At 55.1% G+C, this 27,500-nt stretch overlaps 3 protein-coding genes across 3 annotated transcripts in view; 1 reads left to right on the top strand and 2 right to left on the bottom strand.

The window, feature by feature from the left end:
* nop9 (NOP9 nucleolar protein) overlaps positions 1-6,081 on the bottom strand; it is a 15,671-nt gene extending 9,590 nt beyond the window's left edge. Inside the window, 3 exon segments of the mRNA XM_078413306.1 lie at positions 1,542-1,643; positions 2,708-3,127; positions 5,868-6,081. Coding sequence (XP_078269432.1) covers positions 1,542-1,643; positions 2,708-3,127; positions 5,868-6,018 — 673 coding nt within the window. The 5' untranslated portion in view covers positions 6,019-6,081.
* A 7,178-nt stretch (positions 6,082-13,259) lies between these two features.
* Positions 13,260-20,954, bottom strand: LOC144601062 (ubiquitin-like protein NEDD8). The gene is made up of 4 exons (XM_078412992.1): positions 20,688-20,954; positions 18,069-18,116; positions 15,077-15,159; positions 13,260-13,760 (listed from the first exon to the last, which is right to left on the bottom strand). Exons 1-4 carry the CDS (start codon positions 20,703-20,705, stop codon positions 13,673-13,675), a joined length of 237 nt encoding a protein of 78 aa, XP_078269118.1. The 5' UTR covers positions 20,706-20,954; the 3' UTR covers positions 13,260-13,672.
* Positions 20,955-21,656: 702 nt separating this feature from the next.
* LOC144601276 (GMP reductase 2-like) lies at positions 21,657-27,260 on the top strand. The gene is made up of 4 exons (XM_078413302.1): positions 21,657-21,987; positions 24,197-24,316; positions 25,961-26,044; positions 26,940-27,260. The coding sequence occupies exons 1-4, from the start codon at positions 21,901-21,903 to the stop codon at positions 27,258-27,260; spliced, it is 612 nt and encodes a 203-aa protein (XP_078269428.1). The 5' UTR covers positions 21,657-21,900.
* The last annotated feature ends 240 nt before the right edge of the window (positions 27,261-27,500 follow it).

Raw genomic sequence — 27,500 nt, 5'->3', positions numbered from 1 at the left:
GTGGGCAGGTGGGTGATTGAGGGGGTGAGTGTTTGGGTGGGTGTGTGTGTGTGTGAGGGTGGTGTGTGTGTGTGTGTGGGTGGGTGAGTGTTTGGGTGGGTGGGTGTGTGTGTGTGTGGGTGGGTGGTTGTGTGTGTGTGTGGGTGGGTGGGTGTGTGTGTGTGTGGGTGGGTGGTTGTGTGTGTGTGTGTGTGTGTGTGTGTGTGTGTGTGTGAGGGTGGGTGGGTGTGTGTGTGTGTGTGTGGGTGTGGGTGGGTGGTTGTGTGTGTGTGTGTGTGGGTGGGTGTGTGTGGGGTGGTGTGTGTGGGTGGGTGTGTGTGGGTGTGTGTGTGTGTGTGTGTGTGTGGGTGGGTGGGTGTGTGTGTGTGTGGGTGGGTGGGTTGAGTGGGTGAACGCCCAGTCGACGTTTGATCTCGCCGATGTGTATGAGTCCACATCTTGAACAACGGATACGGTCGACTCGACAAGACTCGCACAACTTGGGCCTGCCTCCAAGATGGTGCCCAGCCCAGGCGGCCATTAGCATGCTGGCCACAGAAGCAGATCTACAAGCACATATTACAATCGCTCCACACTCTTAAATCTCTATTCCTTCAGCAACATTTCTCGCTTTAACCATGATCGGACTCTGCTGGCTTTACCTCACTCACACTGAGTGTTATTCCCTTATACACCGTGAATGGCTCGATTGTAATCGTGTATTGTTTAGTTTAGTTTAGAGACACAGCGTGGAAACAGGCCCTTCGGCCCACCAGGTCCGTGCCGACCAGCGATCCCCACACACTAACACACTATCCTGGACCCACCAGGGACAATTTTTACATTCACCAAGCCAATTAACCTACAAACCTGCACGTCTTTACAATAGACAATAGGTGCAGGAGGAGGCCATTCGGCCCTTCGAGCCAGCACCGCAATTCAATGCGATCATGGCTGATCATTCTCAATCAGTACCCCGTTCCTGCCTTCTCCCCATACCCCCTGACTCCGCTATCCTTAAGAGCTCTCTTTAGCTCTCTCTTGAAAGCATTCAGAGAATTGGCCTCCACAGCCTTCTGAGGCAGAGAATTCCACAGATTCACAACTCTCTGGGTGAAAAGGTTTTTCCTCGTCTCCGTTCTAAATGGCCGACCCCTTATTCTTAAACTGTGGCCCCTGGTTCTGGACTCCCCCAACATTGGGAACATGTTTCCTGCCTCTAACGTGTCCAACCCCTTAATAGTATTATACGTTTCGATAAGATCTCCTCCCGTCCTTTGGAGTGCGGGAGGGAAACCGGAGATCTCGGAGGAGAAGGCCCACGCAGGTCACGGGGAGAACGTGCAAACTCCGTGCAGACAGACAGCGCCCGTAGTGGGGATGGAACCCGGGCCTCCGGCGCTGCGCTCGCTGTAAGGCGGCAACTCGACCGCTGCCGCCCGCCGACTGGCTGGCACGCAACGAAGGCTTTTCACTGTCCCTCGGTGCACGTGACAATAAACTAGACTGAACTGGGAAGGAAAAAAATGGGTGGGGGGGGGGAGGGAAAACTAACCACTAACCTGTGAGGTTCTCCTTCAGCAGTTGGGTGAAGTGACGTAGTTCCTGCAGAAAATCCTCAGGCGCGTCGAAGTCCACGGCTTGCCCTGCACTGTGGTCTGGCCCTGCATACAGATCACACCCTGTCAGTACGATGTACACGAAACCCAGCACCATAACGCACACGCCGGCCCTGACCAGCGTCTCATTTGGGGACCGGAGGGCTTAATAGCGGAGAATAGGAGTATAGGAGTAAGAGGTCCTTCTGCAGTTGTACAGGCCCTAGTGAGACCGCACCTGGAGTACTGTGTGCAGTTGTACAGGGCCCTAGTGAGACCGCACCTGGAGTACTGTGTGCAGTTGTACAGGGCCCTAGTGAGACCGCACCTGGAGTACTGTGTGCAGTTGTACAGGGCCCTAGTGAGACCGCACCTGGAGTACTGTGTGCAGTTGTACAGGGCCCTAGTGAGACCGCACCTGGAGTACTGTGTGCAGTTGTACAGGGCCCTAGTGAGACCGCACCTTGAGTACTGTGTGCAGTTTTGGTCTCCAAATTTGAGGAAGGACGTCCTTGCTATTGAGGGCGTGCAGCGTAGGTTTACTGGGTTAATTCCCGGAATGGCGGGATTGTCGTATGTTGAAAGACTGGAGCGGCTGGGCTTGTATACGCTGGAATTTAGAAGGACGAGAGGGGATCTTATCGAAGCGTATAAGATTATTAAGGGGTTGGACAGGTTAGAGGCAGGAAACATGTTCCCAATGTTGGGGGGAATCCAGAACAAGGGGCCACAGTTTAAGAATAAGGGGGAGATGAGGAAAAACTTTTTCAGTTAGAGTTGTGAATCTGTGGAATTCTCTGCCTCAGAAGGCAGTGGAGGCCAATTCTCTGAATGCATTCAAGAGAGAGCTAGATAGAGCTCTTAAGGATAGCGGAGTCAGGGGGTATGGGGAGAAGGCAGGAACGGGGGTACTGATTGAGAATGATCAGCCATGATCACATTGAATGGCGGTGCTGGCTCGAAGGGCCGAATGGCCTCCTCCTGCACCTATTGTCTTTTGTCTGTTGTCTATTGTCTGTTGTCTATTGTCTGTTGTCTGTTGTCTATTGTCTGTTGTCTATTGTCTGTTGTCTGTTGTCTATTGGGGCAGGGCGAAGGGTTTGGAAGGACGGTTCTCCCACCTCACTCACCATGGGGCTGCCTGTTCCGAGGGTTGTCCCGATGGCTGCCGGCGGCGGGGGGAAGGGTCCCGGCCAGCACGTGGAGGAGGGAGCGCAGGTGGAAGCTACCGTACACGTCGCGGGCGAGCTGCGTGAACTCGTCCCGGGCCGCGCCGCTCAGCCGCACCACCAGCCCGGCCAGCGCCCCGCGGCCCCCGGCCTCGCCCCACAGCCCCGCCGCCCTCCGCAGCGCCGACTGCAGCACGTGCGAGCCGCACCGGTCCACCGCTAGCGCCCCCTGCAGCGGCGCCAGCGCCGACAGCACCCGGCACAGGGGCGGCCCGTCGCACTGCTCCACCAAACGCTCCAGGAACACGCTGGCGCTGGGGTCCGTGCATAGCAGCAGCTCCTCGCCTTCAATCTCCTCCAAAACGTTGGTCAGGAACAGCCCTGCGGGAGAGCGGGAGGAGAGAGTTCAGTCCAGCCCGGCCCAGTCCTCAGTTTAGTTCTGTTTAGAGATACAGTGCCCAAAGAGGCCCTTTGGCCCGCCGAGACCGCGCCGACCTGCGATCCCCAGAATGAGGGGACAAGGGGGTGGGGGGGATCACGTTGCCCCGAGGGGCAGGGGGTGGTGTACGTCTTTGGAGTGTGGGAGAAAGCACGCGCAGTCGCAGGGAGAACATGCAAACTCCGTACAGACAGCGCCCGCAGTCAGTGTAAGAAATCAACTGCAGATGCTGGTACAAATCAAAGGTATTTATTCACAAAAAGCTGGAGTAACTCAGCGGGTTGGGCAGCATCTCGGGAGAGAAGGAATGGGTGACGTTTCGGGTCGAGACCCTTCTTCAGACTGAGGTCTGGATCAAGGTCAGGATGGAACCCGGGTCTCTGGCGCTGTGAGGCAGCAGCTCTACCCGCTGTGCCACCGTGCCGGCCTTCGTTTGGTCCACGACTGGCCCTTTGATGGACCGTGATCGCCCTGCTATAGGAAGGATGTCATTAAGGATGTTACTCCAGCACTTTGTGTCTAATCTTAAACGAAGTTAATTACTATGTTAATTCCCGGAATGGCGGGACTGTCATATGTTGAAAGATTGGAGCGACTAGGCTTGTACACACTGGAATTTAGAAGGATGAGAGGCGATCCTATCGAAACGTATAAGATTATTAAGGGGTTGGACACGTTAGAGGCAGGAAACATGTTCCCAATGTTGGGGGAGTCCAGAACCAGGGGCCACAGTTTAAGAATAAGGGGTCGGCCATTTAGAACTGAGATGAGGAAAAACGTTTTCAGTCAGAGAGTTGTGAATCTGTGCAATTCTCTGCCTCAGAAGGCAGTGGAGGCCAATTCTCTGAATGCATTCAAGAGAGAGCTAGATAGAGCTCTTAAGGATAGCGGAGTCAGGGGGTATGGGGAGAAGTCAGGAACAAGGGTACTGATTGAGAATGATCAGCCATGATCACATTGAATGGCGGTGCGTACAGGCTCGAGGGGCCGAAGGGCCAATAGACATTGTCTATTGTTTATAAGTGAAGGCATGGGGACGCAGCGGGTAGAGCCGCTGCCTCACAGCGCCAGCGACCCGGGTTCCATCCTGACCACGGGCGCTGTCTGTACGGAGTTTGTACGTTCTCCCCGTGACCTGCGTGTGCGGTCTCCGGTTTCCTCCCACACTCCAAAGACGCACAGGTTTTGTCGGTTAATTGGCTCGGTACGAACGCAAAGTGATCCTCGCACACCAGCATACCCTCAGCCCAATCTACATTTATGTCAAGCCAACGTGAACATGTGTACACACGTACGAAACAAAGCCCTGTTGTTCTGTATATTTACTTTAGAGACACAGCGGGGAAACAGGCCCTTCGGCCCTTGCCGACCAGCGATCCCCGCACACTTGCACTAACCCTACACACACACACACACACGAGGGACACTTTGCATTCGTACCAAGCCAATTGACCTACAAACCTGTACGTCTTTGGAGTGTGGGACGAAACCAGAGAAAGCGCACCCAGTCACACGGGAGAACGTACAGACTCCGTACAGACAGCGCCCGTGGTCAGGATGGAACCCGGGGGGTCTCTGGCGCTGTGAGGCGGCAGTTCTACCCGCTGCGTCCCCATGCCTTCACTTCGTTTAAGATGAGACACAAAGTGCTGGGGTAACATCCTTAACCACATGCTTCCTACAGCAGGGTGATCACGGCCCACCAACGGCCAGTCGTGGACGGAACGAAGGGCGGCACGGTGGCACAGCGGGTAGAGCTGCTGCCTCACAGTGCCAGGGACCCGGGTTCCATCCCGACCGCGGGTGCTGTCCGTGCGGAGTTTGTACGTTCTCCCTGTGACTGTGCGTGTTTTCTCCCACACTCCAAAGACGTACACTCCCCTGACCCTCGGGGCAACGTGACCCCCACCTCCTTGTCCCCTCATTCTCTCTCCCTATTCCTGCTCCCTCTCCTTCCCCCCCCCCCCCCCCCTCCCTCACCAGGGCTACTGAGGCCAACTCTGACCCCACCACCACCTCTCCATCTCTCACTCACTCCCTCCCTCACTCATCCTCGCTTCCTCTTCCTCTCCCCTCCCCCGGCGGTACTGAGGCCAACATGACACCCACCCGCTCCCTCACTCACTCCCTCTCCCTCCAGAGGGACTAGACCCACCACCACCACTACCTCTCTCTCTCTCTCTCTCCCCCCCTCCCCCTCTCTCGCTCCAGAGAGATGGGGCCCACTGTGACCCCATCACCACCACCTCTCCCTCCAGCGGAACTGAGGCCAACATGACACCCACCCCTCCCTCTCCCTCTAGAGAGACAGGGCCCACTGTGGCCCACCTCTCTCTCCCCCCTTCCCTCCAGGGGGGCAGGGCCCACTGTTGCCCCATCACCACCACCTCCTCCCTCACTCTCCCTCTCACCCCCCCCTCTCTCCCTCCAGGGGGCCAGGGCCCACTGTGACCCCATCACCACCACCTCTCCCTCTCACCCCCCCCACCTCTCCCTCCAGGGGGCCAGGGCCCACTGTGACCCCATCACCACCACCTCTCCCTCTCCCTCTCACCCCCCCCACCTCTCCCTCCAGGGGGCCAGGGCCCACTGTGACCCCACCACCACCACAACCTCTCCCTCCCACCTCTCCCTCTCCCCCCCCCCCCCCCCCGGACGGTACTGAGGCCAACTGCTCCCCACCCTTCTCTTCCTCCCCCTCGAAGCCGCGCTCCAGGGTCTGGCCGAGCCGGCGGCAATAGGCCAAGGTGGCGCCGTCGGCCCGGGCTGGTCCTGGGGCTGGTCCTGGTGCTGATGGCGGTCCCGGCCCCCCGGGCTCCTTCCTCCGCTCCATGCCGCGCCGCGCCGCGCTGCTCCCCGCCGATAGCGGTCCGTCCCCCCGCCGATCCGCCGCCGGAACCCGGTCCGTCCGTCTGTCCGTCCGCCGCGGCCATCTTGGTGAAGGAGGGCGAGCACCAGCCCCGCGTCAACAGCAGGCGGTGGCGGCCATCTTGGTGAAGGAGGGCGAGCACCAGCCGCGCGACAGCAGCAGGCGGCGGCGGCGGCGGCGGCGGCCATCTTGGTCCAGGATTGGGGCAGCCGTACGCGTGCGCTGGTCCGTTATGGCCATCTTTACAAAGGAGCCGAGCTCCGCCCGGCATGTCAATGGCAGGGGCGGCCATCTTCGTAAAGGAGCCGAGCCCCTCCTGCCGTATCGACGGTGGGGCGGCCATCTTTGTAAAGGAGCGGAGCCCCAACGAGCGCGTCAATGGTGTGGCAGCCATCTTTACAAAGGAGCCGAGCCATGCCAAGCGTGTCAATGGTGGGGCAGCCATCTTTACAAAGGAGGCGAGCCCCGCCGAGCGTGTCAATGGCGGGGCGGCCATCTTTGTAAAGGAGGGGAGCCCCGCCGGACGCGTCAATGGTGGGGGCGGCCATTTTTGTAAAGGAGCCGAGCGCGTTGATGGTGGGGGCGGCTATCTTTGTAAAGGAGGCGAGCCCCGCCGGGCGCGTCGATGGTGGGGGTGGCCATCTTTGTAAAGGAGCCGAGCCCCGCCAAACGCGTCGATGGTGGGGGCGGCCATCTTTGTAAAGGAGGCGAGCACCGCCGGGTGTGTCAATGGTGGGGGCGGCCATCGTTGTACATGAGCCGAGCGCGTTGATGGTGGGGGTGGCCATCTTTGCAAAGGAGCCGAGCACCGCCGAGCGCGTCGATGGTTGGGGCGGCCATCTTTGTAAAGGAGGCGAGCACCGCCGGGTGTGTCAATGGTGGGGGCAGCCATCGTTGTACATGAGCCGAGCACGTCGATGGTGGGGGTGGCCATCTTTGCAAAGGAGCCGAGCACCGCCGAGCGCGTCGATGGTAGGCGCGGCCATCTTTGTGGAGGACGATGTGGGGGGGGTGTGAGTGTTTGAGCGACTGCGCAAATGCATTGTTTCTGTGCCGCCATCTTGGTGAAGCGAAAGCTTTGGCGTCAAACACTTGCGGTGGCCACCTTGGTGAGGGGAGACGTCCATTCTCTGGAGAGGGTGTGCGTCCATCTTGGTACAGTGTGGGCAGCCTAGACTGGTGTGAAGTAGCCATCTTGGTAAAGGATTGTTTAAAAGACCTTGCAGAGTAGGCTGGGACTCTATTCCTTGGAGCACAGGAGCAGCGGATGCAATAGATGAGGTTGGAGGAGGTGCAGGTGAATCTCTGTCTCACCTGGAAAGACTGTTTGGGTCCTTGGATGGAGTTGAGGGGGGAGGTAAAGGGACAGGTGTTGCATCTCGTGCGGTTGCAGGGGAAAGTGCCCGGGGATGGGGTGGTTTGGGTAGGAAGGGACGAGTAGACCAGGGAGTTACGGAGGGAACGGTCTCTGTGGAACGCAGATAGGGGAGGGGATGGGAAGATATGGCCAGTGGTGGGGTCCCGTTGTAGGTGACAGAAATGTTGGCGGATGATTTGTTGGATACGCTGGCTGGTGGGGTGGAAGGTGGGAACGAGGGGGATTCTGTCCTTGTTACGAGTGGGGGGAGGGGGAGCAAGAGCGGAGCTGCGGGATGTAGAAGAGACCCTAGTGAGAGCCTCATCTATAATGGAAGAGGCGAAGCCCCATTTCCTGAAGAATGAGGACATCTCTCTGTCTCGGTGAGACAGAGGTTCACCTGCACCTCCTCCAACCTCATCTATTGCATCCGCTGCTCCAGATGTCAACTTATTTACATCGGCGAAACCAAACGCAGGCTCGGCGATCCCTTCGCTCAACACCTGCGCTCGGTCCCGTTGGCCAAACTGATCTCCCGGTGGCTGAGCACTTCAACTCCCCCTCCCATTCCCAGTCTGACCTTTCTGTCATGGGCCTCCTCCAGTGCCATAGTGAGGCCCACTGGAAATTGGAGGAACAGCAACTTATATTTCGCCTGGGCAGCTTGCAACCCAGTGGTATGAACATCGACTTCTCCAACTTTAGATAGTTCCTCTGTCCCTCTCTTCCCCTCCCCCTTCCCAGATCTTCCTCTACCTTCCTGTCTCCACCCATATCTTTCCTTTGTCCCGCCCCCCTGACATCAGTCTGAAGAAGGGTCTCGACCCGAAACGTCACCCATTCCTTCTCTCTTGAGGTGCTGCCCGACCTGCTGAGTTACTCCAGCATTTTGTGAATAAATGCCAGAGGAGGTAGTTGAGGCAGGTACTATCGCAACGTTTAAGAAACGTTTAGACAGGTTAAGAGGGGTATGGGCCAAACGCAGGCAGGTGGGACTGGTGTAGATGGGACATGTTGGTCAGCATGGGAAAGTCAGGCCGAAGGGCTGATATATATAGACTCTGTCACTCTATAACTGTTTGTAAGAAAACAATTTCACTGTGTTTGCTTAAATCCATAAGTGATAGTAGCAGAATTAGGCCATTTGGCTGGTCTATCTCTCCCTCCTGACCCCATCTCTTGCCTTCTCCCCATAACACTTGACACCCGTACTAATCAATAATCTATCCATCACTGCCAAAAATATCCATCGATTTGGCCTCCACAGCCTTCTGTGGCAATGAATTCCACAGATTCAATAGACAATAGACAATAGGTGCAGGAGTAGGTAATTCGGCCCTTTGAGCCAGCAGCGCCATTCAATGTGATCATGGCTGATCATTCTCAATCAGTACCCCGCTCCTGCCTTCTCCCCATACCCCCTGACTCCGCTATCCTTAAGAGCTCTATCTAGCTCTCTCTTGATTGCATTCAGAGAATTGGCCCCCACTGCCTTCTGAGGCAGAGAATTCCACAGATTCACAACTCTCTGATTGAAAAGGTTTTTCCTCGTCTCCGTTCTAAATGGCCTACCCCTTATTCTTAAACTGTGGCCCCTGGTTCTGGACTCCCCCAACATTGGGAACATGTTTCCTGCCTCTAACGTGTCCAACCCCTTAATAATCTTATACGTTTCGATAAGATTCACCAGCCTGTGACTAAAGAAATTCCTCCTCACCTCGCCCCAGTGGCGGAAATGGCGGCGCCTAACGGCTGCGGCTCGCTAGCAGTCTGTTCGTCTTTTTTCCTTTTTTTTTGTTGTGTGTCGGTGTTGGGATGGGTTTTTTTTGGGTTTTTTTTGTATATGTGTGGGGGGTGGTGGTGTGGGTGGGGGGGTGTGGTGTGGGGGAAACCTTTCTCTTTTAGGTCTCTTCCTCACGGCGCGGGGTGCGGCTCGGCCGCGGGGCCTTCCATCGCCCAGTGCGGCTCAGCCGCTGGACTTAACATCGTCCGGTGCGGCTCGGCCGCTGGACTTAACATCGTCCGGTGCGGCTTGGCCGCTGGACTTAACAGTGCCCGGTGCGGCTCAGCCGCGGGGCGCAACATCGCCCGGCACGGCTCGGCCGCGGGGCCTAACATCGCCCGGCGCGGCTCGGCCGGGGGACTTTTCATCGCTGGTGCGGCTCGGCCGCTGGACTTAACATCGCCCGGTGCGGCTTGGCCGCGGGACCTTCCATCGCCCGGTGCGGCTTGGCCGCGGGGCCTAACATCGCCCGGTGCGGCTCGGCCGCGGGACTTTTCATCGCTGGTGCGGCTCGGCCGCTGGACTTAGCGGTGCCCGGTGCGCCTCGGCCACGGGGCCTAGCATCGCACGGCACGGCTCGGCCGCTGGACTTAACATCGGCCGGCGCGGCTCGGCCGCGGGGCCTAACATCGCTGGTGCGGCTCGGCCGCTGTACTTAGCGGTGCCCGGTGCGGCTCGGCCACGGGGCCTAGCATCGCACGGCGCGGCTCGGCCACGGGACTTAGCTGCGCACGGCTCGGCCGCGGGGCCTTCCGTCGCCCGGCTCGGCCGCGGGATGTTTCAGCGCCCGGTGCGGCTCGGCCGCGGGGACTTCCATACCCTTGCGGGGACTGTGCGTGGGAGGGTTACCATGGTGAGCTGGAATGTCCGCGGCATGGGCCACCCAATTAAACGAGCTAAGGTGTTTTCACACCTTAGGTCTTTATCTGCCGACCTTGTGTTCCTCCAAGAAACTCACATTAGAACATTGGGGCAGACAGTTGCGCTGTAGATGGGCAGATCAGATATTTCAATCCACATTTTCTAGCAAAGCCCGCGGGGTGGCAATTATGGTTAAGAAAAACATAGATTTCAGACATATTTCTACAGTAAGTGACCCGAACGGTCGATTCCTCATAGTAACTGGGTACCTTTACTCTGTTCATGTAACACTGCTTAACATTTATGGTCCGAATATTGATGATGCAGCTTTCTTCCGCAAAATCTTTGATAAGCTACCTGAACTTTCTAATACGAATGTGATTGTTGCAGGGAACCATAACACAATCCTCGACTGGCACCTGGATAAGTCATCAAATAAAATGTGTAGCCCTTCGAATGCATCCACGGTTTTGAAAAATCTCATCTCCTCCACCAATCTAGTTGACATTTGGAGGATACAGCATCCCACAGACAGAGAATACTCTTTTTTTTCTAAAATGCACAATTCATACTCTCGTATAGATATTTTAATGCCCAGATATTTTATACTGTCCGGATTTGTTTTAAACTGCATGTTGGCTAAGAATACTGGGTCTAGTTCTGCTGTTAACGATATAAGTTCACCCTTCTGCCAGTTTATAGTGTAACCTGAGACCTCGCCAAAGGAATTAATAAGCTGGAATAGGTAAGGGACAGAATGTTCAGAGTCAGATACAAAGATGGCAATATCATCCGCATAAAGCGAAATCTTCTGTTCCACCCCACCCAGTATTATTGGTTTTATAAGCGCATGCCCTCTTATGCCGATTGCCAGTGGCTCAATGGCTAACGCAAAGAGGAGCGGCGAGAGGGGGCAGCCCTGTCGCGTACCCCTCTGAAGGGCAAAGGGGGTGACCTATCCTGGTTTGTGAGTATGGAAGCGGTGGGATGAGCATATATAAGACATACCCAGGAAATAAAAGAGGCACCAAGACCAAACTCTTACAGCACTCTGAGTAAATATCCCCACTCAACCTGATCGAAAGCTTTTTCTGCGTCTGAGCACAGAAAGGCTTGTTTGGAAGAACTGTCGAATTTGTGATACATAATATTCGTTACTCTTCTAACATTAAAGAAAGAGAACCTATTGGGGATGAACCCGGTCTGATCCGTATGGATGATGGATTCTATACACTTATTTAGTCTAGCCACCATTATTTTAGTTAAAATTTTGAAATCCAAATCAATTCTTCAGGTACTTACAGCTGAGAAATTATGTTCGACAAAACAAATCGCTTTTTGAGTCCCTGCCCGAAGACGACTCGTTGTCCAAAATGTTGCTGGGTCCCCCGGAAGCAAAGAACCTAATCTCATCTTTTGTAGGTATCTTTTCAAACAAACTAGATAAATCTACTTTAAAAATAAAACAAACCTGGGAAGAAGACCTTAACATTGAAATTGATGACGATGTCTGGAAGGTAGTACTGAAAAGTATAAAATCCTGTTCTATTAATTCTAGGCTACAACTGATTCAATTCAAGGTTATACACTGGTTACACTACTCTAAGGTTAAGCTGCATAAAATCTTTCCTGATCTCTCACCTTTGTGTAATAGATGCAAGACCGCTGAGGGTACACTCGCTCACCACTTTTGGACTTGTCCAAAACTTCACAACTGTGGTGTCCTTTATTTCAATGGTACTCTACTGTTTTAAACGTCACTTTAACTCCGGACCCTGAAACTGCTCTATTCGGGTATTCTATGGAAATCAGACTCTGCTCCTCAGTTTGAGACTTGGTTTAGAGAATTAATGGGCATCTTACACGTAGAGAGGCTGAGATATGAATTGTCTGGCAACCCTCAAAAGTTCTTCAACATATGGAACCCAGTGCTGCAGCAAATTAAGGACAAGTAAAACTATCCCCTCAATATCATATCATATCATATATATACAGCCGGAAACAGGCCTTTTCGGCCCTCCAAGTCCGTGCCGCCCAGTGATCCCCGTACATTAACACTATCCTACACCCACTAGGGACAATTTTTACATTTTACCCAGCCAATTAACCTACATACCTGCACGTCTTTGGAGTGTGGGAGGAAACCGAAGATCTCGGAGAAAACCCACGCAGGTCACGGGGAGAACGTACAAACTCCGTACAGTGCAGCACCCGTAGTCGGGATCGAACCTGAGACTCCGGCGCTGCATTCGCTGTAAAGCAGCAACTCTACCGCTGCGCTACCGTGCCGCCAATGCCACACGCTTTTGAACCATCTTTGAATCCAGCAGTGAAAATACTGAAATATTTGACTTGTGAAAATCACCTCGCCTCATGTTTTTGTCCTGTTGTCTTTTTTGCCACATTGTGGTCATGTTTTTAAAAAAAAATTATTTTAATTTATTTATTTGTTTGTTTTTGTTTGTTTGTTTTCATGATTATGTAGGGAAGGGGAGGGATGGGGTTTACTGTTGTCGTTATAATGCACTGTAATTAATTAAATTAAAAATTAAAAAAATAAACATCAAAAGAAAATAATTTCCCCGTGTTAACAATGAACATATGCGACAATAATAAGCGCTGTTGACTTAGTTTAGTGATACAGCACGGAAACAGGCCCTTTCGGCCCACCGGGTCCGCGTCCAATTCGTTGGAATTCACTGCCTCAGAAGGCAGTGGAGGCCAATTCTCTGAATGCATTCAAGAGAGAGCTAGATAGAGCTCTTAAGGATAGCGGAGTCAGGGGGTATGGGGGAGAAGAAGGCAGGAACGGGGTACTGATTGAGAATGATCAGTCATGATCGCATTGAATGGTGGTGCTGGCTCGAAGGGCCGAATGGCCTACTCCTGCACCCATTGTCTATTGACCAGCGATCCCCGCACATTAACACTATCCTACACCCACTAGGGACAATTTGTACATTTACCAAGCCAATTAACCTACAAGCCTGTACGTCTTTGGAGTGTGGGAGGAAACGGAAGATCTCGGAGAAAACCCACGAAGAACGTACAAACTCCGTGCAGACAGCGCCCGTAGTCGGGATGGAACCCGGGTCTCCGGCACTGCATTCGCTGCAAGGCAGCAACTCTACCGCTGCGCCACCGTGCCTGCCGCCCGCCGACTGCCATTGAATGAAAAGCAACAAGATGGCAGAATCAAGGAAGCACAACACAGTCAGTTTAATGTTTGGTTTCTCTTGACCCGAGGTGAAAACACAACTGCCCACCCCCCCTTAACAAACCTCCCTGTGCATTCTGATGGGGGGGGGGTTGCGGGAGATGGGATCAGGGATGAAGCTGAACACGCTCCAAGGCTCTCTGGGGGGGGGGGGAGAGGGGAAGAGAGGGAGGGGGGAAGAGAAAGAGGTGGGCGCGCGTGTATATAACGCGGTGAGGGGGGGAAATAAACGTCAACGCACATCGACTGAATGAAGAATGGTAGTAAACGCCGGCAGACGCTGCTTATCCTGGCGAGTGGGGTTGAGCGGAGAGGAAGGGAGGGAGGGAGGGGTGTGCCGGTTGGGGGATGGGTTACCTCCCCCCTCCCCTCCTCTCCACGGCACGGTGTTCAATGTCGGTCATAGACACCCTCCTCTCAAGGCCAGGACCAGATGCAGTACAGAGCCGCCTTGTATCTTGTAGTCTGCTGCTGTCTTCTCATCGTTCCTGAGGTGGGAAGGGGGAGGGGGGGGGGGGGGAGAAGGAGGGGTGTTAATCGAGGTCCATCTTGTCCCACCGCCGAGCTTTTACTTTGGAGATACATTGTGGAAACAGGCCCTTCGGCCCAACTTGCCCACACCGACCAACATGCCCCATTTATACTAGTCCCACCTGCCTGCGTTTGGCCCATAATCCCTCCACACCTGTCCTATCCATGTACCCGTCCAAATGTTTCTTAAATGTTGGGATAGTTCATGCCTCAACTACCTCTTCCGGCAGCTCGTTCCGTATACCACCCACCCTTCCGTGAAATCGTTACGCCTCCGGTTCATATTAAATCTTCCCCACCCCCCCCCTCACCTTAAACCTATGTCCTCTGGACGATACTTAGACAATAGACAATAGGTGCAGGAGGAGGCCATTCGGCCCTTCGAGCCAGCACCGCCATTCAATGTGAATGTGGCTGATCATTCTCAATCAGTACCCGTTCCTGCCTTTTCCACATACCTCCTGACTCCACTATCCTTAAGAGCTCTATCTAGCTCTCTCTTGAATGCATTCAGAGACGTACAGGTATGTAGGTTAATTGGCTGGGTAAATGTAAAAATTGTCCCTAGTGTGTGTAGGATAGTGTTAATGTACGGGGATCACTGGGCGGCACGGACTTGGAGGGCCGAAAAGGCCTGTTTCCGGCTGTATATATATGATATGATATGATATGATATAATTGACCACCACTGCCTTCTGAGGCAGAGAATTCCACAGATTCACAACTCTGACTGAAAAAGTTTTTCCTCATCTCCGTTCTAAATGGCATACCCCTTATTCTTAAACTGTGGCCCCTGGTTCTGGACTTATGCAATGGATACTTTAGGGATACAGCATGGAAACAGGCCTTTCGGCCCACCGAGTCCGTGCCGCCCGGCGATCAACCTGCACATTAGCACTATCCTACACACACTAGGGGCGATTTACAATTTTTTTACAGAAGCCAATTAACCTGCACATCTTTGGAGTGTGGGTGGAAACCAGAGCACCCAGAGAAAACCCACGCGGTCATGGGGAGAAGGTACAAACTCCGTAAAGACGACACACAAAGTCAGGATGGAACCCGGGTCTCTGGCGCTGTAAGGCAGTAACTCTACCGCTGCACCACCGTGCTGCCAAGGGATCTGTTATTCTGTATATAAACCCCCACCGAACATCCCACACCTCACCCCCTCCACATCTCCTCCCCCCACAAATCTCTCCCCCTTCTCCTCCCCCCCTCCACAAATCTCTCCCCCTTCCCCCCAACTTCCTCCCCTCCCCCCCTCACTCACATCTGTTTGCCGCTGTAGATGAGGCGCTGCTGTTGTGGGGGGATCCCCTCTTTCTCCTCCACGCGCTCTTTGATCCTCTCCACCTGCCCGGACAGAAGGAGGGGGTGTGGGGGGGGGGGAAAGAGGGGAGGGGAGTGGGAGAGAGGGGAGGGTTGCGAAGGGGGGGTGTGGGGGGGGGGGATGGAGAAACAGAGAGGTCACAAGTCACCTCCATACACCGAGGGATGTGGGGAGGACGTTTCCACTAGTGGGAGAGTCTGGGACCAGAGGGCACAGCCTCAGAATTAAAGGACGTTCCTTCAGGAAGGAGATGAGGGGGAACTTCTTCAGCCAGGGGACGGTGAATCTGTGGGATTCTCTGCCACATAAGGCTGTGGAGGCCGAATCAGTGGATATTTTTCAGGCAGGGGTGGATAGATTCTTGATTAGTGCGGGTGTCAGGGGTTACGGGGAGAAGGCAGGAGAATGGGGTTGGGAGGGAGAGATAGATCAGCCATGATTGAATGGCGGAGTAGACTCGATGGGCCGACTGGCCTAAATTCTGCACCTATCACTTATGACCTTATGAAGTCTTCTCCGCCATTCAACCATGGCTGATCCATCTCTCCTTCGCAACCTCATTCTCCTGCCTTCTTGGACAGGTGACTTGGACAGGTTGTGTGAGTGGGCAGATGCATGGCAGATGCAGTTTGATGTGGATAAGTGTGGGGTTATCCACTTTGGTGGTAAGAATAAGAAGGCAGAGTATTATCTGAATGGTGTCAAGTTAGGAAAAGGGGATGTACAACGAGATCTGGGTGTCCTAGTGCATCAGTCACTGAAAGGAAGCATGCAGGTACAGCAGGCAGTGAAGAAAGCCAATGGAATGTTGGCCTTCATAACAAGAGGAGTTGAGTATAGGAACAAAGAGGTCCTTCTGCAGTTGTATAGGGCCCTAGTGAGACCGCACCTGGAGTACTGTGTGCAGTTTTGGTCTCCAAATTTGAGGAAGGATATTCTTGCTATTGAGGGCGTGCAGCGTAGGTTTTAGGTTAATTCCCGGAATGGCGGGACTGTCATATGTTGAAAGACTGGAACGACTAGGCTTGTATACACTGGAATTTAGAAGGATGAGAGATCTTATCGAAACGTATACGATTATTAAGGGGTTGGACACGTTAGAGGCAGGAAACAGGTTCCCAATGTTGGGGGAAGTCCAGAACAACGGGCCACAGTTTAAGAATAAGGGGTCGGCCATTTAGAACTGAGATGAGGAAAAACTTTTTCAGTCAGAGAGTTGTGAATCTGTGGAATTCTCTGCCTCAGAAGGCAGTGGAGGCCAATTCTCTGAATGCATTCAAGAGAGAGCTAGATAGAGCTCTTAAGGATAGCGGAGTCAGGGGGTATGGGGAGAAGGCAGGAACGGGGTACTGATTGAGAATGATCAGCCATGATCACATTGAATGGCTCGAAGGGCCAAATGGCCTCCTCCTGCACCTATTGTCTATTGTCTAAACAGATTTGTAGGCTAAATAGCTTCAGTAAAATTGCACAAGTAGGAACCGATGCTAGACACAAAAGGCTGGAGTAACTCGGAGGGGCAGGCAGCATCTCTGGGGAGAAGGAATGGGTGACGCTTTGGATTGAGACCCTTCTTTAGACTCGATCTCGATCCGAAACGTCACCCATTCCTTCTCTCCAGAAATTCAGAGTGTCTCTGAGGATCCTTCAATGCTTCTACTCTGGGGCTGTAGAGAGCATCCTGTCCGGCAACATCACAGTCTGGTTTGGGAACAGCTCGGTTGAACAGGCTATTCCTTGGAGCACAGGAGGATGTGGGGCAATCTTATAAAGGTGTACAAAATCATGAAAGGAATAGATCGGGTAGATACACAGAGTCTCTTGCCCAGAATAGGGGAATCGAGAAGCAGAGGACATAGGTTTAAGGCGAGGGGGAGATTTAACCCGAAGGCCTACTTTTTTTTCTTTTCTTTTTTGTTTACACACATAGGGTGGTGAGTTTATAAGTGATAAGAGCAGAATTAGCCTGATCTATCTTTCCCTCCCAACACTGTTCTCCTGCCTTCGCCCCATAACCCCTGACACCCGTACAAGTCAAGAATCTATTTATCTCGGTCTTTAAAATATCCACGGCCTTCTGTGGCAGTGAGTTCCACAGATTTCCACCGGCGGCACGATGGCGCAGCAGTAGAATTGCTGCCTTACAGCGAATGCAGCGCCGGAGACTCAGGTTCGATCCTGACTACGGGCGCCGTCTGTACGGAGTTTGTACGTTCTCCCCGTGACCTGCTTGGGTTTTCTCCGAGATCTTCGGTTTCCTCCCACACTCCAAAGACGTACAGGTATGTAGGTTAATTGACTGGGTAATATGTAAAAAATGTCCCTAGTGTGTGTAGGATAGTGTTAATGTGCGGGGATCGCTGGGCGGCTCGGACTCGGTGGGCCGAAGGGCCTGTTTCCGCGCTGTATCTCTAAATCTAAATCTAAATCTAAAAATCTAAAATATCCACGGCCTTCTGTGGCAGTGAGTTCCCCAGATTTACCTCCCTCTGACTAAAGTAATTCCTCCTCGTCTCCTTCCCAAAGGAACGTTCTTTAATTCTGAGAGTGGATGTGGAGAGGATGTTTCCACTAGTGGGAGAGTCTAGGACCAGAGGGCTCAGAATAAAAGGACATGCCATTAGGAAGGAGATGAGGAGGAATTTCTTTAGTCAGAGGGTGGTGAATCTGTGGAATTAATTGCCACAGAAGGCTGTTGAGGCCAAGTCAGTGGGTATTTTTAAGGCAGAGATAGGTTCTGGATTAGTGCGGGTGTCAGGGGTTATGGGGAGAAGGCAGGAGAATGGGGTTGAGAGGGAAAGGTAGATCAGCCACGATTAAATGGCCAAATTCTGCTCCTGGAACTTATGAACATGGGGGAAGGCAGAGGTAAAAGGCCGAATGGCTTCCAGCGGTTCTGGTCCTTACGACGGAAGGCCAAGATCTGGCTCACCTTGTCCGTGGGCTCAATGTCGATCTCAATCTCCTTCCCAGTCAGCGTCTGAAAAGGAAAAGCAAGAATGAGGCTATTCGACCCATCGAGTCCACCCCACCATTCAATCATGACAGATCTATCTCTCCCTCCTAACCCCATTCTCCTGCCTTCTCCCCGTAACCCCTGACACCTGTACTAATCGGGAATCTATCTATCTCGGCTTTAAAAATATCCATTGACTTGGTCTCCACAGCCGTTTGTGGCAAAGAATTCCACCCCCTGACTAAAAAAATCCCTTCTCATCACCTTCCTAAAGGAACATCCTTTAATTCTGAGGCTATGACCTCTGGTCCCAGACTCCCAATAACGGAAACTTCCTCTCCACATCCATTCTATCCGGGCCTTTCACTAGTCCAGCGAATAAAAGCCCATTGACATCAAACACTCATCATAAGTTCTTGAACAAATATTGGCGAAAATAGCTGGTGGACTCAGTTTGAGAAAAGGTTAACCAAATGACATAACCACTTGTAAGGACACCAATGTAGAATGGTAGTTGGAGGGAACGTGTAAACGATCTTTTCGAGCCAAAGTTCTATCATCAAGGAGCATTTTCTTCATTGTAATGTGTATGGGAATGGGTACATTCACAATATATGTTCACTGTACCTCAGTACATGTGACAATAAAGAACCATACAAACGTTATTCCCCTTTTTTCCTGTATCTGTACATTGTGGGCGGCCTGATTGCAATCATGTATCGTATTAACAAAGACACAAAATGTTGGAGTAACTCAGTGGGACAGGTAGTATCTCTGGAAAGAAAGAATGGGTGACGTTTCAATAGACAATAGGTACAGTATAAGAAAATAACTACAGATGCTGGTACAAATCAAAGGTATTTATTCACAAAATGCTGGACTAACTCAGCAGGTCAGGCAGCATCTCGGGAGAGAAGGAATGGGCGACGTTTCAGGTCGAGATGTCTGAAGAAGGGTCTCGACCCGAAACGTCGCCCATTCCTTCCCTCCCGAGATGCTGCCTGACCTGCTGAGTTACTCCAGCATTTTGTGAATAAATAGGTACAGGAGGAGGCCATTCGGCCCTTCGAGCCAGCACCACCATTCAATGTGATCACGGCTGATCATTCTCAATCAGTACCCCGTTCCTGCCTTCTCCCCATACCCCCTGACTCCGCTATCCTTAAGAGCTCTATCCAGCTCTCTCTTGAATGCATTCAGAAAATTGGCCTCCACTGCCTTCTGAGGCAGAGAATTCCACAGATTCACAACTCTCTGACTGAAAAAGTTTTTCCTCGTCTCCGTTCTAAATGGCCGACCCCTTATTCTTAAACTGTGGCCCTTGAGACCCTTGTTCAGACTGACGTCAGGGGGGGAAGAAGATAGATAAGAAAGAGTGAAGGTGTGAAAACAGGGCAAAGGTAATGGAGATCAAGGAAAATGTAGAATAGATCCTTGTTAGCTGGGGGATGGTCTTTCTGAGGCAGAGAATGCTGGGTGAGTGGTAGTTGTTTGATGATAGACAGTTACGTGGGGGAGGGTATTTGAGGGAAGGGTTGAAAAGTCTGGGTGTCCAGGGGGAAGAGGGTAATGGGGACATACCAGGGGGGGGTATGGAGTGCGTCCCCACTGGGGGGGGGGGGGTTGAGGGCAGTGCGAGATGGGACATGTACCCATTGGGGGGGGGGGGTGGGGAAAGGGGTGAAGTGCATAACCAGAGGCGTGGAGAGAAGGGGTGAAGTGCATGAGGGGGTGGGAAGGGGTGAAGTCCATAAGGGGGTGGGAAGGGGTGAAGTGCATAACTGGGGTGGGGGGGGGGGGCGCAGATGGCGGAGGCGGGTTGCGGGACATACCTAAGGGGGGGGGGTGAAGTGCATAACCGGGGTGGGGGGAAGGGGTGAAGTGCATAACTGGGGTGGGGGGAAGGGGTGAAGTGCATAACTGGGGTGGGGGGAAGGGGTGAAGTGCATAACTGGGGTGGGGGGAAGGGGTGAAGTGCATAACTGGGGGGGGTTGGGGTTGGGGGGGGGTGTGAAGTGCATAACTGGGGGGGGTGAAGTGCATAACTGGGGGGGGTTGGGGTTGGGGGGTGAAGTGCATAACTGGGGGGGGTTGGGGTTGGGGGGTGAAGTGCATAACTGGGGGGGGTTGGGGTTGGGGTTGGGGGGTGAAGTGCATAACTGGGGGGGGTTGGGGTTGGGGTTGGGGGGTGAAGTGCATAACTGGGGGGGGTTGGGGTTGGGGGGTGAAGTGCATAACTGGGGGGGGGGAGACAGATGGCGGAGAGGGGTTGCGAGGGGGTGCGTTTACCCGCACTGGGGAATGTGGGGTGCGCTCTTCCCCCACCACCCCCACTCTCTGCGGGACAGCGGGGTGGGGTGGGGTGGGGGGGGGGTCGCTCACCCGCAAGGAGAGGGGGCGCGTACTCGCCGTGGATGGGGGGGCGCGCACTAGCGGACAGAGAGGGGAACGCGCACCGGGGAAAGGGGGATGCGCACCTCCTTTCTCTCCGCGCCCCCGCGGGCGGGCGGGATGCAGGAGGGCGCGCACCGGGAGAGGGTGGGTGGGGGGGGGGCTGTGTGTGTCTGTGGGTGGGGGGGGGGGCGCCGCCATCACCTTCACTTTGATCAGCATCCTCGATCCTCTCCACCCGCCGCCGCCGCCGCCGCCGCTCAATCACATCCGGGGTCGCGTCGCGCTGGCCCGGACCCCCTCACCCTCGCCCTCGCCCTCTCCCTGCCCGACGGAGTTCACTGTCTCCACACCGACCGTTGTGGAAACAACTTCCAGTAAAAAAACAAAAACAAATTCAGTCCCGATTGTTAGTCCCCGGTCCGAAAAGTGTTCGGTCTGGAGGGACATTGGGCGTTCGCGAGCGGCTCTGTGGAGGTTGTAGTTTACGGGCGCTGCTCTAACATGGCGGCGGTGGGGGAATAGGACTACATCTCCCGCCGTGCACCGCGCGTCGCGGGGGTGGTGGCGGACGGGCGCTGGTTGGCGGGTGAGTGACATTGGCCAGTCGCGCGCAGTTCAGGGAGTTGTAGTCCGATTTAGCTCCTCTAACATGGGGGATTAGGGACTACATCTCCCGGCGTGCACCGCGCGTCGCAGGGGCGGCAGCGGACGAGCGCTGGTTGGCGTTTGAGTGACATTAGCCAGTAGGGCGCGGTTCTGGGAGTTGTAGTCCGAATTCGCTCCTCCAACATGGGGGGGGAGTTGGGACTATATCTCCCGGCGTGCGTCGCGGGGCGGCGGAAGACGGGCGCTGGTTGGCGGGTGAGTGACATTGGCCCGTCGCGCGCGGTTCTGGGAGTTGTTGTCCAACGTACGCTCCTCTAACATGGCGGCGGACGGGCGGGGGGGAAGGGGACTACATCTCCCGGCGTGCGTCGCGGGGCAGCGGCGGACGGGCGCTGGTTGGCGGGTGAGTGACATTGGCCAGTTGCGCGCGGTTCTGGGAGTTGTTGTCCGACGTACGCTCCTCTAACATGGCGGCGGACGGGCGGGCGGAAGGGACTACATCTCCCGGCGTGCGCGGCGCGGGCTGTGGTTGGCCGGTGGGTGACGTCGGGGCGCATGCGTACTCGCGCCGTTTACCCCCATCATCCAGCGGCGGCGGCGGCGGTGACGGTGACGCGCAGGCCCAGTGTGGAAGGCGGCTCGAGACCACCACCCCCACCCCACCGCGGCCATCACGTGGCCGCAGCCCCCCAACGGTCGCCACCCGGTCACGTGACGACGAGGAGGAGAAGGCGGAGGGGAAAGAAGTAGAAGAAGGGGAAGCCATTTTGTCCCTCCAAAGCCAAAGCCTGCAAAGGGCCAAACCAAGATGCCACGAATAGACAACGACATCAAGCTCGACTTCAAGGATGTCTTGCTGCGGCCCAAGCGCAGCACGCTGAAAAGCCGCAGCGAGGTATAACGCACGCTTGGCGTCCCTCCGCCTTCCCAGAATGCCTCAGGAGGAAGGGGCACGGTGGCCGCCACATCAGGTCATCACCAGCCCCTCCAGAAGATTCCGCCGACCGCCAGAGCGGCCGATTCAGCTGCACGCCGGTCCGTCCTTGTGTCCCAGTCCGGGAAACCGCGCTCCGCCTGTCTCCTTGCCGCCGTTTCCGGATGTTTCTGGAAGCTGGCTTCCGTGAAGGTCAATGGGGTGTTTCCCTGCCCGTTCTGGGTTGGGGGAGAGGAGGTCGTTTGTTGTGTGCTAACCAGTCAGCGAAAAGACAATACATGATTACAATCAAGCCGTCCACAGTTTACAGATACATGATAAAGGGAATTACCATTTTAGTGCAAGGTGAAGTCTGATTAAAGATGGTGGGTCAGGATCGCCCTCTAGTTGGTGAGAGGACTTGCCGAGGGCAGTGTGAGGTGCAGATGGAGTCAATGGAAGGGAGGTTGGTTTTGGTGTGATGGATCCCATTTAAAATGCTTTGAGAGTCGTTGGGGATGTGCCGAGCACACTTAGCCATAGCAAAGATGTTATCAAGCTGGACAGGGTACAGAGAAGATTTACAAGGATGTTTCCAGGACTAGAGGGTGTGAGCTACAGGGAGAGGTTGAGCAGGCTGGAACTCTATTCCCTGGAGCGCAGGAGGATCTTGTAATAATGTATAAAATCATGAGAGGAATAGATCTGGCAAATGCATAGTCTCTTGCCCAGTGTAGGGGAATCGAGGACCAGAGGACATCGGTTTCAGGTGAAGGGGAAAAGATTTAATAGGGACCCGAGCGAAAGCTTTTTCACATAAAGGGTGGTGGTTGTATTGAACGAGCTGCCAGAGGAGGTAGTTTAGGCAGGAACTATCCCAACATTTAAGAAACAGACAGGTACATGGATAAGACAGGTATGGAGTGATTTGGACCAAACGCAGGCAGTTGGGACAAGTGTAGATGGGACATGTTGGCCAGTGTGGGCAAGTTGGGCCGAAGGGACTGTCGCACACTGGCCAGTCTCTCTTCTCCCCTTCCCCCCACCCCCCCCTCCCATCAGACAAAAGGTACAGAAGTGTGAAAACGCACACCTCCAGATTCAGGGGCAGTTTCTTCCCAGCTGTTATCAGGCAACTGAACCATCCTACCACAACCAGAGAGCAGTCCTGAACTACCATCTACCTCATCGGAGACCCTCGGACTATCTTTGATCGGACTTTGCTGGCTTTTCCCTGCACTAAACGTTATTCCGTCGTACAGTTTAAGAATAAGGGGTAAGCCATTTAGAACGGAGTTGAGGAAAAACGTTTTCAGTCAGAGAGTTGTAAATCTGTGGAATTCTCTGCCTCAGAAGGCAGTGGAGGCCAATTCTTCGAATGCATTCAAGAGAGAGCTAGATAGAGCTCTTAAGGATAGCGGAGTCAGGGGGTATGGGGAGAAGGCAGGAACGGGGTACTGATTGAGAATGATCAGCCATGATCACATTGAATGGCGGTGCTGGCTCGAAGGGCCGAATGGCCTCCTCCTGACCTATTGTCTATTCCCTTATCACGTATCTTTTCACTGTAAATGGCTCGATTGTAATCGCATTTTGTCTTTCATTGTTCCTCAGTGACAATAACGTGACAATAAACTAAACTGAAAGTGATCTATGACTAAGGGTCTATGACTAATGGCAGCACGGTGGCGCAGCGGTAGAGTTGCTGCCTTACAGCGAATGCAGCGCCAGAGACTCAGGTTCGATCCTGACTACGGGCGCCGTCTGTACGGAGTTTGTACGTTCTCCCCGTGACCTGCGTGGGTTTTCTCCGAGATCTTCGGTTTCCTCCCACACTCCAAAGACGTACAGGTTTGTAGGTTAATTGACTGGGTAAATGTAAAAAATTGTCCCTAGTGGGTGTAGGATAGTGTTAATGTGCGGGGATCGCTGGTCGGCGCGGACCCGGTGGGGCGAAGGGCCTGTTTCCGCGCTGTGTATCTAAATCCAAGGGACCCGACCCGAAACGTCACCCATTCCTTCTCTCCAGAGATGCTGCCCGTCCCGCTGAGTTACTCCAGCATTTTGTGTCCATCTTTGGTTTAAACAGGCGTCTGCAATTCCTTCCTCAACTAAATTCCTGTTGTGTTCTCTTGTTGCGATCCCTCCCCTCCCCTCCCCACGCTTCCCCCCCTAACCCCCCCTCCCACAGGTGGATTTAAAGCGGGAATTTGTGTTCCGTAACTCCAAGGGAACGTACAGCGGTATTCCCATCATCGCGGCTAACATGGACACGGTGGGGACGTTCGACATGGCAAAAGCACTGGCCAAGGTAGGCGAGGAGATGCTCGCTGTACGGGCTGCCCCTGCACTCTGCAGAGGGCTGCACGGTGGCGCAGCGGTAGAGTTGCTGCCTTACAGCGAATGCAGCGCCGGAGACCCGGGTTCCATCCCGATCACGGGTGCTGTCTGTACGGAGTTTGTACGTTCTCCCCGTGACTTGCGTGGGTTTTCTCCGAGATAGACAATAGACAATAGGTGCAGGAGTAGGCTATTCGGCCCTTCGAGCCAGCACCACCATTCAATGTGATCATGGCTGATCATTCTCAATCAGTACCCCGTTCCTGCCTTCTCCCCATACCCCCTGACTCCGCTATCCTTAAGAGCTTATGCGTTTCGATAAGATCCCTTCTCATCCTTCTAAATTCCAGTGTATACAAGCCTAGTCGCTCCAGTCTTTCAACATAGGACATATTAAGGTGAGGGGGGGAAGTATTAACAGGAACCTGAGGGGCAACCTCTTCATAGGGAGGGTGGTGGGTGTATGGAACGAGCTGCTGGAGGGGGTATAAGAGGCAGGTACTATAACAGCATTTAAAAGACACCTGGACAGGTACATGGACAGGACGGGTTTAGAGGGATGCGGGCCAAACGCAGGCAGTGTAGACGGGACATGTTGGTCAGTGTGGGCAAGTTGGGCCGAAGGGCCTGTTTCTGCGCTGTGGGACTGACGTGTATTATTGGGGGGTGGCGTGGCGTTTCCAGGGGTGAGTACAAAACAGGAGGACGGCCGATACTGTGGCTCCTTGGCTGTGTGTCTGTGTCTGGAACCACACTGATCCAACCCTGCTCCTCTCCCCCTCCCTCCCTCTCCCTGCTGTTCTCCCCCCCTCCCTCTCTCCCCCCTCCCTCTCTCCCCCTCCCCTCTCTCCCCCTCTCTCCCTCTCCCCCTCCCCTCTCTCTCCCTCCCCTCTCTCCCCCTCCCCTCTCTCCCCCTCCCCTCTCTCCCCCTCCCCTCTCTCCCCCTCCCCTCTCTCCCCCTCCCCTCTCTCCCCCTCCCCTCTCTCCCCCTCCCTCTCTCCCCCTCCCCCCTCCCTCTCTCCCCCCTCCCTCTCTCCCCCTCCCTCTCTCCCCCTCCCCTCTCTCCCCCCTCCCCTCTCTCCCCCTCCCTCTCTCCCCCTCCCTCTCTCCCCCCTCCCTCTCTCCCCCTCCCTCTCCCCCCCTCCCCCCCTCTCCCTCCCCCCCTCTCCCTCTCTCCCCTCTCCCTCTCTCCCCCTCCCTCTCTCCCCCTCCCTCTCTCCCCCTCCCTCTCTCCCCCTCCCTCTCTCCCCCTCCCTCTCTCCCCCTCCCTCTCTCCCCCTCCCTCTCTCCCCTCCCTCTCTCCCCCTCCCTCTCTCCCCCTCCCTCTCTCCCCCTCCCTCTCTCCCCCCTCCCTCTCTCCCCCTCCCTCTCTCCCCCTCCCTCTCTCCCCCTCCCTCTCTCCCCCTCCCTCTCTCCCCCCTCCCTCTCTCCCCCTCCCTCTCTCCCCCTCCCTCTCTCCCCCTCCCTCTCTCCCCCTCCCTCTCTCCCCCTCCCTCTCTCCCCCTCCCTCTCTCTCCCCCTCCCTCTCTCCCCCTCCCTCTCTCCCCCCCTCCCTCTCTCTCCCCCTCCCTCTCTCTCCCTGCTCGCTCTCTCCCCTTCCCTCTCTCCCCCACAGTTCTCGCTGTTCACTGCCATCCACAAACACTACTCACTGGAAGAATGGAAAGACTTTGCTTCCTCCAACCCCGACTGTTTGCAGGTCTGTGAGAGAGGGGGAGGAAAGGGGGGATGAGGTGGGTGGGGGAATGGGCGAGGGAGGGGGGTGGGAAGGAGGGTGGGTGGGGTTATGGGAGCAGAGGTGAGACAGGAGAAGGGGGAGGGGCACAGTTGAGGGGGGATGGGGAGGGCTGGGGAGAGGGGGACCTGGGGGGGCGATACAGGGGGGGTTGAGGATGCGGAGATTGGTGATGGGACAGGGGGAAGGGAGGGATGGGAGAGGAATATGTGGAGGCAGGAGGAGTGGAGAGAGATCTGGGGAGGGGGGCGTGGGAGAGGGGGGGGAGGGGACGGGTGGGGCGAAGAAGGGAGGGGAAAGGGGAGAGGGAGGTGGAGGAGGTGGACGAGTACTTGGGGCATAACACGATCAGACTCTCTTCCCCTCACCCTCTCCCCCTCCCTCTCTCCCCTCCCTCTCCCCCTCCCTCTCTCCCCCTCTCCCCCGCTCTCCCCCTCCCTCTCTCCCCTCCCTCTCTCCCCTCCCTCTCTCTCCCCTCCCTCTCTCTCCCCTCCCTCTCTCTCCCCCTCCCTCTCTCCCCCTCCCCCTCTCTTCCCCTCCCTCTCTCTCCCCTCCCTCTCTCTCCCCCTCCCCCTCTCTCCCCCTCCCCCTCTCTCCCCCTCCCTCTCTCCCCTCCCTCTCTCCCCCTCCCTCTCTCCCCCTCCCCCTCTCTCCCCCTCCCCCTCTCTCCCCCTCCCCCTCTCTCCCCCCTCCCCCTCTCTCCCTCCCCCCCTCTCCCCCCCCTCCCTCTCTCTCCCCCTCCCTCCCTCCCCCCTCTCACCCCCTCCCCCCCCTCTCTCCCCCTCCCTCCCTCTCCCCCCTCTCTCCCCCTCCCCCCCCCTCTCTCCCCCTCCCTCTCTCCCCCTCCGTCTCTCCCCAGAGTGTGGCAGTCAGTGCTGGGATGGGCACCAATGACTTTGAGCGCCTGTGCTCGGTGCTGGAGTCGGTTCCTGACATCCGCTACATCTGCCTCGACGTTGCCAACGGATACTCTGAGCACTTTGTGGAGTTTGTCAAGGACGTCCGGCAGAAGTTTCCGGAACACACCATCATGGTGAGGGCCGGCTGGTGGGCCGGGACAGCAGGGAAACGGGCCCTTCGGCCCGCCCCTCCCTGCACACCCACCACTCCGCCATGTCCAGTCGCTTGCCCTCGAGTTTCCTGCACCTCTGCCAGTCCTTTCTCATTCAGGCACTTGTAAAATGTTTATTATTGTCGCCTGTACCGAGGTACAGTGAACAGCAACATTATCTATCTGTCTCTCTGTCTATCTGTCTGTATCTATCTGTCTATGTACATGTATCTGTCCATCTATGTATAAGAAGGAACTGCAGATGCTGGTTTAAACCGAAGATAGACATAAAATGCTGGAGTAACTCTTTAGGATGGGCAGTCTCTCTCTATATCTCTATCTATCTCTCTATCTATCTCTCTATCTATA

The sequence above is a fragment of the Rhinoraja longicauda genome, chromosome 16 (genome assembly GCF_053455715.1).
Source record: "Rhinoraja longicauda isolate Sanriku21f chromosome 16, sRhiLon1.1, whole genome shotgun sequence".
NCBI lineage: Eukaryota > Metazoa > Chordata > Chondrichthyes > Rajiformes > Arhynchobatidae > Rhinoraja > Rhinoraja longicauda.
The sequence above is the reverse complement of the archived record's forward strand: the minus strand, read 5'-3'. Positions and strand labels throughout refer to the sequence as shown.

Bases quoted from the DNA above. Each gene is read 5' to 3' on its own strand.
- LOC144601276 (XM_078413302.1), top strand. From the start codon at position 21,901: ATGCCACGAATAGACAACGACATCAAGCTCGACTTCAAGGATGTCTTG. The intron at 21,988-24,196 runs GTATAACGCACG...CCCCTCCCACAG, and splicing joins CGCTGAAAAGCCGCAGCGAG to GTGGATTTAAAGCGGGAATT. The intron at 26,045-26,939 runs GTCTGTGAGAGA...GTCTCTCCCCAG, and splicing joins CCAACCCCGACTGTTTGCAG to AGTGTGGCAGTCAGTGCTGG.
- LOC144601062 (XM_078412992.1), bottom strand. The intron at 15,160-18,068 runs GTGAGCCAGATC...CTGTCCGGGCAG, and splicing joins ACATTGAGCCCACGGACAAG to GTGGAGAGGATCAAAGAGCG. The intron at 13,761-15,076 runs GTGAGTGAGGGG...TTCCCACCTCAG, and splicing joins ATCTACAGCGGCAAACAGAT to GAACGATGAGAAGACAGCAG.